At 30.0% G+C, this 15,191-nt stretch overlaps 1 protein-coding gene across 1 annotated transcript in view; it reads right to left on the bottom strand.

Annotated features, from left to right (window-relative positions):
* Nucleotides 1-15,191, bottom strand: part of Rab3-GEF (Rab3 GDP-GTP exchange factor) — a 316,556-nt gene that overhangs the window by 100,073 nt on the left and 201,292 nt on the right. The window contains exons 24-26 of the mRNA XM_075355604.1: nucleotides 11,126-11,317; nucleotides 9,101-9,218; nucleotides 5,221-5,360 (exon numbers count right to left, since the gene is read on the bottom strand). Of these exons, the coding sequence (XP_075211719.1) occupies nucleotides 5,221-5,360; nucleotides 9,101-9,218; nucleotides 11,126-11,317 (450 nt within the window). The remainder of the gene's footprint in view (nucleotides 1-5,220; nucleotides 5,361-9,100; nucleotides 9,219-11,125; nucleotides 11,318-15,191) is intronic.

The raw sequence follows: 15,191 nt of genomic DNA, 5'->3' as shown, positions 1-15,191 counted from the left end.
TTTTTATGAGTCGTTCTGAAAGTTTTCAGCCTGACAGAGAGATAGTGCATTTATGACAAATAATTATAAATGACGGACTATAAATTGAAAAATATTTGATTCTAACACTGAGAAATAGTAAGTATGATTCTTTAGATGGTATACTACAAATTTCCAAACATGCACTTAGTTGACTGTAGATGGCAATTAAGTAAAGCAAACAAGTTTTGACATTTTCTAAAAAATGGATAAAACTAAAGTTAAAGCTATCATCAAGTACTTGGTTTTAAAAGGCTCAACCTCAACAGACACAAAAAGAATTAGATTCCATTTTAAATAATTCTTCCCCTTTATTTTCAATGTTAAAAAAGTGGGCTGCTGAATTTCAATGTGGTTGTATACTCACTCAATTTTATGTATGCACAAGATGCCCAAAAACTGCTGATGACCAAAGAAATTTTCACAAAAATTCATAATGCTGTATTAAATGATTGCCAACTGAACATACACAAACTTTCTGACATTAAAAACAGCTTAACAGACCACGTCTACAACATTTTACACAATGTTTTGGGTAGGAAAAAGTTTTTTGCTTTATCGATGCTGTGTTGGTTAACAATCAACCCTAAAAGTATTTGACTGAATACTTTTCAAGATATTTAGACTTCAATGCAATTTCGCAAAGTCTCTTTGATGTTTTACAATAGATGAAACATGGATTCGTCTTTATATGCCTCAGACAAAACAGCAGTCCAAACAGTGGGAGGGAGCAGGTGAAAGTGCATCTAAGAAAGAAAACATGGTTTATCAGCAACCAAGAAAAATTACGGCTACATTTTTTTGGGATTCTCATGGTGTGGCACTCATAGACTACCTGGAAAAAGGCAGAACTGTCACAGACAGGAAATATTATGCTTCTCTACTGGACCAACTAAACGGTGTTATTCAGGCTAAACTTTCACATCTAATAAATAAAGTGCTCTTTTACACAATAATGCGTCTGTACAAAAAGGATTGTTGCTGCAAAACTCCATGACCTATACTTTAAAATGCTTCCACATGTGCCATATTTGGCTCCTAGTGATTACTTTCTCTTCCTAAACCTAAAGTTATAGCTCAATGGTCAAAGATTCAGTTCAAATGATGAAATCAAAACTGAGACAACTGCTTATTTGGCAGAGTTGGAAAAATCACATTATAATGAGAATATTACACAGTTGAAAAGTCGTTGGTCTAAATTTATCAAATTGCTAGGTGACTGACTATGTTGAAAAATAAAAACTAAGAATTTCTTAAAAATCTTGCTTTCTTTGTCAGGGTGAAGAACTTTTCAAATTCTCCTCTTACATCTTGTTTTTAACTAATTTAAAAAAAAACCTAATACATAATATAACAGTAAATCTAACGGGTTATTTACAAAAAAAAAGATTTATGTGATTAGTGATAGTTGAAATAGCAATTTATAAAAAGTGGTCACCTCATTGAAACTAACAATTAGATGTTTTTTAAAAACTTATTGAGAGAAAACACTAATGTTTTCCAATATCTTTAAAGTTTAAAACACTGACAATATACTGCTTGGAAAACAGTTATTTTTATGCATAAATCCTAAAAGGTTTTCTTCAAATAAATTGTACCTAACAAAATCAATACAAAAATTAAAAGTTTTAATATCATATACATTTGAATAGTTTCCAACATTCAAATGGTTTGTAACCTGTAGATTTAAATAAAACATTTTTACAGTACAAACATGATTTTTAAATTTCTCTACCACTATACTCTTTGTTTTTCCTAGTTAATGCTTTTTTTTTGCCTCCCATAAACATACTATTGGGGTCTTTCTTAATTATCTTTAAACCAAATTTTTAACACTTTAAAGTCAATTTTCTCTAGTTTTATTTCAATTTCCTTTTATCTTCTCAAAGAAAAAAATTCACTTCACTCTTCTACCAGAATATATTCCCATCCAATAACACTGTTATTATTTCTCTGATTTATTTATTAATTACCAACTTCCTTTCTCACCAATTAATTCTGTTTCTTAAAAAATCAGTATTAATCTGTCATCCACCTTTCTTGAAAAAAGAGCATTAATTTTTAATTTGTTTTGATGAAATAATGTTGTAAATCATGATTCCTTTATCTTCATATAAAACAGTGCACAAAAGAACTAAATTAAAGATATTTTATTATCAACTATATTATACTTTTACTATATTTTAATCCATTAACATAATTTACTTTTTAACAATTTTTTCAACGCTATTAACAAACAAAAAAATAAAAATAGCAAATTTATATGCAGTATTGAAAATTTTATTCAATACCTCAAAAATTAATTCTAACAAATAAATAATTCTATCACATCAAGATTATACAAATAACTATGGTTCACAAACAAATTTATTGATTTCATAGAATTAAGAAAAATATTCATGAATGTATAAACCCCAAATCGGTCAGTTTTCATTAATCATACTAAAAATTCTCAAATTTCCTATAAAAATAATGAAGTATACAAAAACTTGTGTTATAAATACAATTGCAATACTGTTGAAATAAAAACATAAAATCACAGATGATATAAAGGTAAGCTGTCTGGTCTTATAACATAAATACAACACACAGAAAGAAAAAATAATAATAAAATGAAACACAACACCAAACAAGCATAGATAATTTGAGTAAAAAGCAAACCACTGGTAAATTGAATAAAAAGAAATACATACATTACAATAATAATCACTCATAAACAATACACGTATACATAAGAAAGAAGGAATTAAATTTTATCAGGTATGAATAAATTTGAAAAAGCTATGGTATCTCAAAAGATACAAATATAAACACACTTATGTAACAAACTTAAAGTAAAAATATACCCATCTGTCATTTTAATTGCTTTTCAAGTCACTGTACTGAAAATAATTATTTTAGCAAGCTATTCTGACAACTTTAAAAAATAAAAAATGGCAGCAAAAGGGTTAATAATAGTTTTGATGATTCAATATACAAACTGTTACCCGCAGTGAAAAAAATGACAATTCTAATGATAGTAATTTGTTTAACTTTAACTTATAACTTATATACAGTTTTAATTACATATTTATTCATATACAATTTTCTTCTTTTTTTTTTGAACATGTAAAAAAATTTTAAAAAATTGGCTTTTTACATGGAATACATATTTCTTTAAGTAATCTATCTTAATAAATTGAAATGCTTCAATTTCATCTGGTTTCATTTTTTTGTGGAATTTACTTATACTATCTAATATATTATTGACTAGAATGTGATCACTTTTAACAAAGTTAGTAGTATCCAACGTATTGGAAAAAATTACAACTCTGAGTGTTTAATAAATAAAGTAAAAAAAAAACAAAAACAATTTGTTCAGGTTGAATTATATTAATAGCATCCTGTTGGACTGACATACTTAACAACAGATATAATACTGCTTTTATAAAATTATTTAAATAACATTTCAAAATATCCACTCATAGCATCAATCTTTTCACTGCTGACAACAAATTATTTTCCTCCGAGCGATTACATTTGATCTGGGGATAGACTGAAACACAGGCACCGAAATCTGTTATGTAGCAGATGTGATAGGAATTTGAATGGCCATTGTAACTGATTATGAGCAAACCATCAGTACTTTTTCTTCACTAGTTGCAGAATGGCTTTTCTTGAATTTATCACTAAGATGTTGGAATAAAGTGGTAGAATAATTGCCACTGATTTTTTTTGTAAGATAGCCTACGAAAATTATACCCTTCACATCTCAAGAAAAAAAAAACACCAGTGGCTATGATATTTCTAGCAGAAGGCATGATCTTGCTTTCTTCAGTGTTGGTTTGCTTTCCAATGCCCAATTTATTGACTGTAACTTCTAATCAGGTGAATAGTTTCACTGATGGTTATGAAACAAAAATTCATTTAGGTTTGCTTGAACTTGTCTAAATAATGTATCTAATTATATTACAATATTTCTGGTAATATTCTTATTTCACCAGGCACAATTTTAGTTCTTTCTTAAATTTATTCATACCAGTAACATGTTAATCTTCTATGATAAAAAGGAAAGTCAATTTGGTAATAATACAGGTTGGTTTCTTTTACACTCAGTCATCTTTAGCAATTCAGCACAGTCTGAATGGTGGCACTGAGTCTTGACAGATTAATTACATTAACCGTATTAAAAGAAACAGATTTTTCTTTTAATACGTAATATTTGTCTTTTAACCTTATCATTGACTACATAAGATTATTATTAAAATTTACTCCAAGAAATTTAGTAGATGTTGTACTGACTACACATCTAATCATATTTTTATCAATTGCATCACTTCTTGCCTAAATCTTATAAATATAAATGTAAAACAATAAAAGCCTCCTCCAAAACCAATTAAGGGTGTTTGCTGCAACCTCAGTTACAGTGTTGAGTTGTAAAATACTGCTGTGTGATCATTGATTTTGGTGTATTATAGATTTATAATTCAATAGATATAACTTTTAGAAATGTTATATTATTTACACATTTTAAAAAATAAACTAAGAATTAGGGAGGCAATAAATAAGAGAAAGTTATTTAAAAAAAAAAAACTACTATTATACATACATCTTTTAAATTTTATTAATTTGAGTGATCCATTAACCATATAAAAGCCAAAAATTCTTATCTTTAAAATTTAGTCTTTTCTGCACATTATCTATAATTAAAAAAGGTATTTGAAAAGAGCATCATTTAAAATTTACATATTAAGAAATTTATTTATTTCTAATCTATATACCTGAATTAAAAAAACTTTCTTTCAAATTTAAAAAAAATACTGCAAATTTATATTTATGGTATATACATGTATATGTGCACATGCAATTACTCTCACTCTCTCTCTCTCTCTCTCTCTCTCTTATTTCTCTCTGAATTAGCTACCAGAATTGAAGCCATATACATATGCTTGCTAGCCAATGGGATAATTTTATGGAAAAATTTTATGATTATTCAAAAATAGAAAATTAAGTAATACATAACATTTAAGTCATATAATACATATGTACATCAAATACAGTATAATCATATAAGAAGACATTACTCCTATAAATTAACACAAAAGAAATTTAAGAAGTTACAAACATTAAAATTTCAACATGTAATAAATAAATGAATTATTCCAGAAATAACTTAAACACAATACATACAAAAAAAAACAGTAAAAAAATATAAATAATCACCTCGGTATCTATGGAAGTTAACTTGTTAAGGAACATCATTTGACGTTTCTGTATGAACATTTCACGAAGCATCTCAGATGATGATTGTGAATCGTCAGTATCCTGCACTAATCGTACAGAAGGAGGTGGAGCACTATCACCTATAAAAAAATGAAAGTAAAACTAATACTTGAAAACTACAATAAAATAAACTTATCAGTCGGTGAAAACCTAGTATTATTAACTCTGTAATATAACTAATATTTCTGCGTACTTAATTCAGCTTTCTTAAAAATTTTTTAAATTAACTAAAATTTAAAAACAAAGCACCAAAAAGAAGTAAGTAAAATCACAAGCAATGATAATGCAGTCAACAGATATGGAAATAAAATTAACTTCTTCACATGGGATTGCAAGTCGATATCCAGAATTTCTTGTTCCATCATACCTACTGTGCCAACACTCAACACAGTTAAACTCTATTCAACTGTTCCATAGAGCTGATTATTACCTTATGTTAATAAATTGGTTACTAATGAATTCACAATGAGATTTATTTAGAAATAAAAGTTTTATCTCCTCATTATTCATGGAAAACCAATGACACTATTTCAACAATGTAGTTCAAATGGCAACATTTTTTTATGTAACTGTTTTTGGTTGTGTTCATTGATTATTTCATTTTTTTCCTCTTCAGTTAATTTAGTTTCTTAGAATAGCAAATTCTTTTCATAAGTTTTTAAATAAAAACATAATTCTGTAGAATTGCAATGTCAAATATAATAAGTCTTAAAAAACTGCAAGAACTAAAATTCTTGTGTGTAGTGAACATCCACATTTAAATCAGAAATTCAAAAGTAAATGTGAGTAGTAACAGATGGCCTAAGTATAGAAAAACTGTAGACTAAGTTGATCTACTGTAGGAAAAGATTATTTACAAGTTGTATAAAGACAGTTAACATAAACACTGTTCGGGCTAAAAATTTCTAAAAGTAATTCCCTACATTAAGAGAGCCAGTCATCACAATCTCTTAAACATAAGTTCAATTGACAGGAAATTTCTACAAGATTTTTTCTGTATACCTTCAAGGTCGGCAGAATACGCATGTGCAGGCAAGCCGACTCACAATGCAATTGTAGTCAGTCGAGATGTGGACCCAACAGAAGGTTCAATGCACACTTTGGTTACCAAAGTTTCAATCAGTTACACGTGTACGAACAGAATGAATATCGATTCTCCTACTTCCAAGTCTATTTGTCAGTGGGATACGACTTTAAGAGAGACTGGATGCTTGGTTTCTCAAACTGGAAATCATCCAAAAGTTTCAGTCATATCAAAAGTTTGATCACATTAAACCAAATGATCGCTGCTTATGATACCTGTTTGCTGTAGAGGTCACCACGTCGAAAACAACCCTAATTATCTTGATATGTTGTTATTTAGTGATGTGGTAACCTTTCATAAAAGCGGGAAAGTTAACAATAGACACAGTTGTTGAATTTGGGATACTAAAAACCCCCATACAGAAATAAAAAATGAAAGGCATATTGAAAGCGAATGTCTGGTTAGGATTGCACAAAAATAATGTCATCAGTTTGTTTTTTTTCTTCATCAAGATCATTATGACAGGACACATGTACCTCAATATGCTTGAGAACTTCGCTGTTCCTGCACGCTTCAGTTTCTAACAAGATGTAGCTCCACTACACTTTCATCAAAATGTAACCATGTTCTTGAACAATACTTTCCTTGAATGTTAGACCGGACAAGAAGGCCCAACACCACAGCCACCTAGATTTCCAGATACCATTCCTTTGGACTTTTCTGTTTGGAGATTTATTAAAAGTTGTATGTACAAAGAAAATTTTGGGATTAGGATGATTTAAAACAGAGAATTGTTGACACTATTGGTATTAATAATGCCACAGGTGCTCCTAAACACCTGGCAAGAGTTAAGATTATCATCAAGATGTATGCCAAATTACAAAAGGTATACATATTGAACTTGACTAACCTACATAAAACTTGGTGAATTTATGGGTTTATTAAAAAGAAAATACTAATTTATATTCTCTGGTTTTCTTAATATAAGTTGTTACTTTTGGATACCTATAGCCTGGACACCCAGTATGAGTAAAATATAAGTAAACATACAGGAATGAGCAAGAAAAAGATGTAACTCATCTAATTTTCTTTATTATATTTTGGGACACCATTAAAAATCAAAATGAGTTTTCAGAATATATGAATAGGGATGAGATCCATTAATATGAATCGTGTATATGTAACTAGAAAATTAAAAATTTTAACATAATTTCAAGCAATTAAATTTACAAATATGTTACTAGTTTCATAAAAAAAAGAAACATTCCTAAAAAAAAATCTACCGTAACAGAACAGACAACAGAACAGTTTTCGTGTAATACTTTGGTTTACGGGAAGAATCTTAATGGGCTTCCACTGCCATTTAAAATAAATAACTTACCTGTTTATAAGATTTTTCTTCAATTAATTTAATTATGTAAAATATGCTCTTTAAGAAAAAGTAATAGTTTTTTTTAATAACATCGATTAAATAAAAGAGATTTACTACATTCTCATGAAACAAAAACATAGCATATGAATTAAGATACTTCAAAATGATATTTTATTCTGAATTAATTTTATCTATTGATTAACAATTTAAATTTATTTATTATTTGTTGTTTATTACCATCATATATTAATATGAAATAAAAGTTTCCTGCTAACAAATATAATTTTATTACAAATAAAATGTTCATGGAGTTGCACTTTAGAGCAGGGATAAGTGGATAATTATATCACAAAAATAAAGAATAGAAGGGATTTCAGACCACAAGACATACTGAAAATAAATAGATGCATTGATGAATAGTGAAATAAAGAGGTTTAGTTTGAAAAACAGTAACTCAACTGGAGAAGGGAGAGATTTATGGCAAAAATATTGTAAAAATAGAACATGTTTCATGGACCTACATTAAAACAAACAAGATTGTAATGTGTTTGTAAATTTTATATAATATATGAAAATTCAAGAAAGAGAAATATTGGAGAAATAAGATGAAGATTTAATAAGAAAATTAAACCACTTTGCTTATTTATATGAGTAGTACTGCTTCTATCTTTCATCAAGACAATCCTGGATTTGAATCTTGAGCTGGTGTGGAATTTTGCATACACAACAAAAAGAATCATTTCTCAACATAATGAAAAGAAAAAAGGGAGAGGGTAGCAGTAATTGGGCACTGGCCTGTATCAGTCAGATAAAATAATTAGATAAACAATCCCTGTAGAATATAAAATAAAAATAGTCAAATCAATGACAATGCAACAGCTACTTAAAAAAACAAATACAAAAGTGGTTGCTTCTATACCAAGTTAAACATATTATTATAGATTGACATGCCAAGTTCACTGAAATAAAGATAATATTCAGTTCCATAAGTCTTCATTATGAAGACTTGAGTATAGTTTTGTCTGTGTTTACCAGAAGGACTGGTTGAATAATGAACATCATTATTCTCATGGAAAGCAACTCTGCCTCAGCCTCTTCTACTTACCACACATCTCAAGAATGGTCGACCAGAGACTGTACAAGACTACAATTCATTTACATTCATACATATCATCCTCTGAAGTAATACCTTATGGTGGTTCTGGAGGCTAAACAGAAAAAAGGGAGCCTCTTCTACTTCAGGTGATTTAAGTGCATCTCAGGCATAAGAAAAACTGGAATAAATGATGAAAAAAGATTTATTTATCCCTTTTTTTCAAGAAACAACACTCAATTCCGTAAAGGAATCATATGTTATAAATAAAAAGCACCTTTATTATTTTCTGCAAAATAAAAAAAAAGAAATAAGGATCTGATAAACTTACCATAGTTGCTGGCTTGAGATGATTTACGAGATGTATCAGGATAATTCGATGGTATTGGAGAACTACTAGGACTTTGAGGGGAGCGTAGATTTTCTCTACTGCCAAATGGACTTGAGGTCTATAGAAAGTGTAAAAATAAATAAAACATTTACTTTCTAAAAAGTAGCTTTGTAAAAACATTTTTAAACAATTGGTCAGTTTCAAGTACAAGATCAAATTTAATCTTAATCATTTTTTTAATCAGGAAATTTTAACCTCTAGCATAAACATATATCCTAAAGTTATTTTTTTTTGTTTTTAAATATTTATTTAATGCTTTGAAAATGAAAATTTTTCTGGACAGAGTGATACAGCTGACTTTATTAGATACCATGTTTTCAAGTTTGTTATTTACTAATTACAATTCCAGTATGTATATACACAGTATACTTTATAACAGCTGTCATGTATTCCTTTGTACATTCTGAGTTTTACAATATTCATTTCTGATATTAACTACTCAAGTATGGTGTTAATAAAAAAAACATCTACTCCTCCAACATGGATTTAATTTTACTAATTCTGTCTGTTTTACTAAGTTATATAAAAAGCATTAAAACATTTGGTAACTACAAATACTTGAATGAATATACAGAGTGTTTTACAAAGAAACGGAAAGAATTTCAGAACATGTTCTAAAAGTGAAAATAGAGAAAAAGCTCATAAAAAACATGGATCTGGAAATATTTCATTTTTGAGCTAAGCTCATGAAAACTTTCACCATGATTTCTACTACAAAAGTAGAGTGAAGTCATACTGAAATTCTTGAAACTTAAATAATTAAGGAGTAAATTTATGGCTTTTTGACCTAACTAAATAAATCAAGCAGGTTCTAAAACTGTAACTATAGTAATTTTTGAAAAATTATTGTAAAAAAACTTCCTGTCACAAAACACAATTCTTTAGATTTGGCAAACAATAAATTTGTTAAACTGCCAGTAACAAATAAAATTTTGCAACAATTTTATAGAGATTTTAATTGTGATAAAATCTATGTAATCTATGAATTTTTTTAGCAATTAGCAAAATATTAAACTGTTTTCATACTTTTTAGATTCTCTAAATAATATTTTCATTTGAATTACATTAATCTACTTTTATTATAAGCAATTTCTGCATAAAAACCGATTAAGCTATAGTGATATTTATATTTTTTTTGCAATCCCATCTAAATGCAATAAACCTTCTTTAAAGTAAAAATCTGTCAAAATTTCAATTTTTGACAGTTTGAAAGTGGTTTCAATTTTAAAAAAGATTTTATTATATATATTATATTATGATTGATAAGTGATTGTAATGGATAATTTGTCTTCACAAATGTTTTTCATTTATATACTCATCTAATATTTTGTTTTGTTACTATTTTTATTATTATTAGCAGTCTATAGTCATTTTAACACATAGACAAAAACATTGCAATATATGCAACAGTAGTAGTTCATTTTTTATTGGCTGCTGTCAATTAACAACTGGCAAGCTGTTGGGTAAAATGATTACAATAAGTAGCAGCACAACTTAGCGATGTTGTTAACAATAAATATGAGCTCATTTGAAAATTTAACTAGAGTGTATAGCATACTGTTTACTGATCCATAATTACTGCTGTGATAATATTTAATAATAAGAATAACAGTATAATTAGTGATCCTTTAATATTTATTAATGTAAATATTGAATCATTTTACAGATAAAAAAAAGATTTTTTTTCTTCATACAATTGTATTTATATATGAATTTACATGTTTCTCTTGTTACATTTTAAGAAATAAAAATAAATCTTTTCAAAAATATGTACAAAACTTTTCTCTTTTTATATAAATGTGAATTAATACTGGAGTACACCTGTAATGTTTTTACTTTCAAAAAACACTGAATACAATAACAATTGTTTGTAATCATCATCAACAAATATACAACAAATTGTTATATTTAAATGCACATTGCATAATAGAAAATAATAAATGAAATTACTGACATAATATTTACCTGTGATAGTATGCTGCTATCAAGACCAGTGTCATTGAGATCTTTTGTCCAGTAATGAGTATGAGCAATTTCTAAAAGTTGGAAAACACTAGCCATTCCACCCAGACCATAATTAGAATAAGTCTGTTCTAAACCATACACCACAATCTGTAGTAATTTAAGCATTCCCTTCCACACTGATCTTGACACACACTATAAAAAAAGAGATATAATGAAAATTAATAAAACCTTTTAAATTCTGGATAGTAATTCACAACTTACTTTTATTCAAAAAAGACAAACTAAGAAACCATTTAAAAACATAACAATAAAATAAATAAAATCAACCATAAACAGTTATAAAAAAAATTTTATCAGATTTTATAATCTGAATTTACAATCTCAGTACAGTGGAGGTCCTGATCTATCCCACCAACACAGTTAATATTTTATTCAATATTTTTAATGTTGTTTTTAAATATCAACATTTGAAATGCTTGTGAATAAGAATAGAATACCAAAAATATATGCTTTTACAAAGAAGCAAAACTAAAAAAAAATTAAAAAGTGACATCCTAATAATTGAAAATATTATTTAAAATAGTTTTCTTATATAACAACAGTAGGAGTTTCAGTTAAAAACAGAACTTTACAGCACAAAAAAGATTGTAAAATATACTGAAGTTTTAAAAAACATACTTCAAAATGTTTTGTTTACAAATGTTTACTCTGGGATTGTGCTCCTATTTTCAAACTGGTATCAGCTTATGTTACTTCTGGCAGTTTTATTTTTTAAGTACGCAGACATACATAAAGAATGTGCTTGAAATCAGACACTTTTTGGATACATTAAAAAAAAACTGCCAACATCACTTAATGCAAATATGAAAGTGGCAGGACCAATCAATGAAGATGGTCATCACAAAGTCAACTGAAAATTTTCCAAAAAGCATGTTTAAAAGATATATATAAAATTTTGATTCCATCTTTTCAAAAATTTTAAAATTTTAACTAAACTGGATGAACAGAACACAAAAAATTCCATCTAATTATTTCCTGTAACTCCAAGTAATGCAAAGTGCAACAATGTGTGGAGCCTACTCCTAATTCAGTTGGCTTATAGAGTTCAAGTAAACAGACTACATGAACAAATGTTCAGGGAGTCGATTCACAAACACCTCCTGCAAATCCTAATGAATACAAAAGAAACTATGAGACGTTAATATTCAGTAACCTCATACTATTATATTTTACAAAGATTATACATATATTTTAAATTTAAATAAATAAAGATATGTTAAATGATCAATAAATATTTCTTACCTTGTTTGACATATCTGATAAACCCAGAGTATATTATTCATTAAAATTCTTTATTGTTACTTTGTTTCCTTGAGCTTTTTAAGAGTTACATATCTTCTGATTTGTCCCCAGATTAACTCAATTATGTTGAGTTCACAATGATAAGGAGGTAATTGAAGCACGATTTTGCCAACTTATCAATTTTATACATATTAAAATTACTTTTATTACACGAAACCCTTTGCAATAATTGGACCTTAAGTTCATCCTCTTCAAAAATCACTTTTGAAATAAGCCACATTTTGGTATCATGCTTTAAAAAAAAAAAAAAAAAAACAGCTGGAATTTTTTCCTTTTTGCGGTAAGGGACATTGTATAAGACAATAACCAAATTATGTTCTGGAAGAGGTAACACATCGCTAAACCATTTCTCAAAAGGTGTGCCCATTCATCTTGTTATAATAAACTCATGTAGATTTAAATTAAAAAATCGAGAGACCACCATTGACAAACCTGGTATCACTAACTGTTGTATAAAGATATGGCCACGTTGTAAATCAGCACTAATACATGAGACGTGACTCAGCAGAATCATGATGAACTAACTCACATAAATGCAAAGTTTGTTTATTTTTCACTCTATAAGCTAACTGAATACAGTATAACTAAAGTAGAACTTGTTTCTATCACATTAAAAAGATATACAAATAAATCAACAATGATTCTTTTGTGAAAAGCATAGAAAAAATAGGTGGTACTACAACTGGACTATTTCAACACCTCGTTAAGGAAATGCCAAATGCAGGTGGTGTGGAAGAAAGGCACCTTACTTCTTATCCCAAAGCCACAGGCACCATGCCGGGAACCATCATACTAACCTATCTACTTCCTCCCATCGCTTAATAAACTGGTTGAGAGAACGGTATTTGACAGGCTGTGGACTGAATTGATTGCAGCAGGTGGTCTCTCCCTGGCACAATTCAGGTTTGTCAGGGGACATTTAACTGTGGACGCCCTCTGCAAGGTGGTAAAGTGGACAGGTGACAGACGTTCCGGCACTAGGAGAACCAGACAGATACCTCTTGTGATACTCTTGGACATCAGAAATGCATTTGGAAGCATCCCCTGGCACGTGGTAGGGGAATGAACTTTGCCGTTGTGGAATTAGTGAGGGACTGAGGACCCTTCTTCACAGTTTTTTGAGGGATAGAATGGCATACTCGGAAAAGGGAGAGATGGCCTGGCTTCATGAAGACCGATGTGTCTCAGGGTTTGGTTTCGAGCCTTTACTACGGGATGTCTTAATGGTGTGTTACAACTTGCCTTCCTGCTGGAGGTAACTCTGCTAGCGTATGCTGATGACCTGGCCATTATGGTGGCAGGCAATTCAGAAGAGGAGGTAGAAACTCTGGCTACCTTGACTATATGGTGAGTGAGTGGATGGCTACAAGGGAAAGGCCTGGAGCTGGCCCCGACCAAGAGCGGCCTTGAAGGTGATCTCAGGGTATTCAACCATCTCCATGGAGGCGGCAAATATAATTGCTGGTATGCCACCAATATACCTCCAGACATTGTTCAGGAAGAAAGTGTACAAAGGGATGGCCAAGAACACAGCCAGGAATGGCAAGAAAGCTGGTATGTTACTATGAAGGGTATGTGGACACACACATTAATACCAGATTTGAACATATGGCTCAAGCACAGACATGGGGAGACTAACTACCACGTGACCCAAATGCTATCAGGACATGAGAGAGTTTGGCAAGTACCTCCAACATTTTAACAGGCAGCTGGTTGGTGAATTATATACAGCGGGGAATGGAATTCCCCAGAACTGTTTTTCCAATGTCCTAAGTGGTTGGATGTGGAAAGGGAGGCGTCTACTAACACTGACGCCAGAGAATATATATGCTCTATACTGCCTATATGGTATGGCAGCTGACCTCCAACAGTGGAGACAAATTGAAGGCCTAGTTATTCACATCATTGTTACAAAGGAGGAAGATTATAGGCTCTGGTCCACAGAGGTGTTATGTAATACCTGACTGAGAACATGAGGAGCATCAATTTTGATGGGAAAGTCACGATGACCAACTATATCGATAGCTGCAATCTGGAATAGAAAGCAATGATCACTCTGGTCCGAGGTAGGGGTCCCAGAAATGGCATAGCCACGCTGGATACCCCCTACCAAGGGCTAGATAAGCGCACCTAACAAGAGCTATTTCAACAGCAGAATTTAAGTACCATAAAAAATAAATATGAAAAAGCCCAAAAGATAGTTCCGGCTCCTGATGATGGTTCCTGGGAACAGCACTGATGGGCTCAGTTCCATCACCAGGGGTTTGAGGCAAAGGGTGAAGGAGAAAAGATCCAGAACCAGCGGCCAACCTGTCATGCCGGACTTACAGCTGGTAGGCAGGAGGCCTGTTAAAGTTGGAGGGACAACCCCTGGGATTGAGTATTAGTTGCTTGGATGCAGATCCTTCCCAGGGGGCAGAAGATGAAAGAAAAAAAAGTGGTTCAAAAGAATATTTAATTTTGAATTCCATCATTAATAGCTTTAATGTAATAATTGTACAAAGATTTTGATGTTAAATATTTCTAGCGTGTGTTAAAAGATTTTATTTTTCAAGATATAAAACTTGTAAAAAATAGATAATCCAAATCTTGTATATTAGACCAGTCTCAGATTAATTTCCTACATTCACCTTTTATCTCACTCAATGGAGATTAAATACTGATGTAATTGAAATGAAAAATACTAAATTTTAAATTCTGAACT

This window comes from Lycorma delicatula, chromosome 2, assembly GCF_047948215.1.
Source record: "Lycorma delicatula isolate Av1 chromosome 2, ASM4794821v1, whole genome shotgun sequence".
In the NCBI taxonomy this organism is placed as follows: Eukaryota; Metazoa; Arthropoda; class Insecta; order Hemiptera; family Fulgoridae; genus Lycorma; species Lycorma delicatula.
Note: the sequence above shows the minus strand (reverse complement) of the source record. Positions and strands in the feature narration are given on the sequence as shown.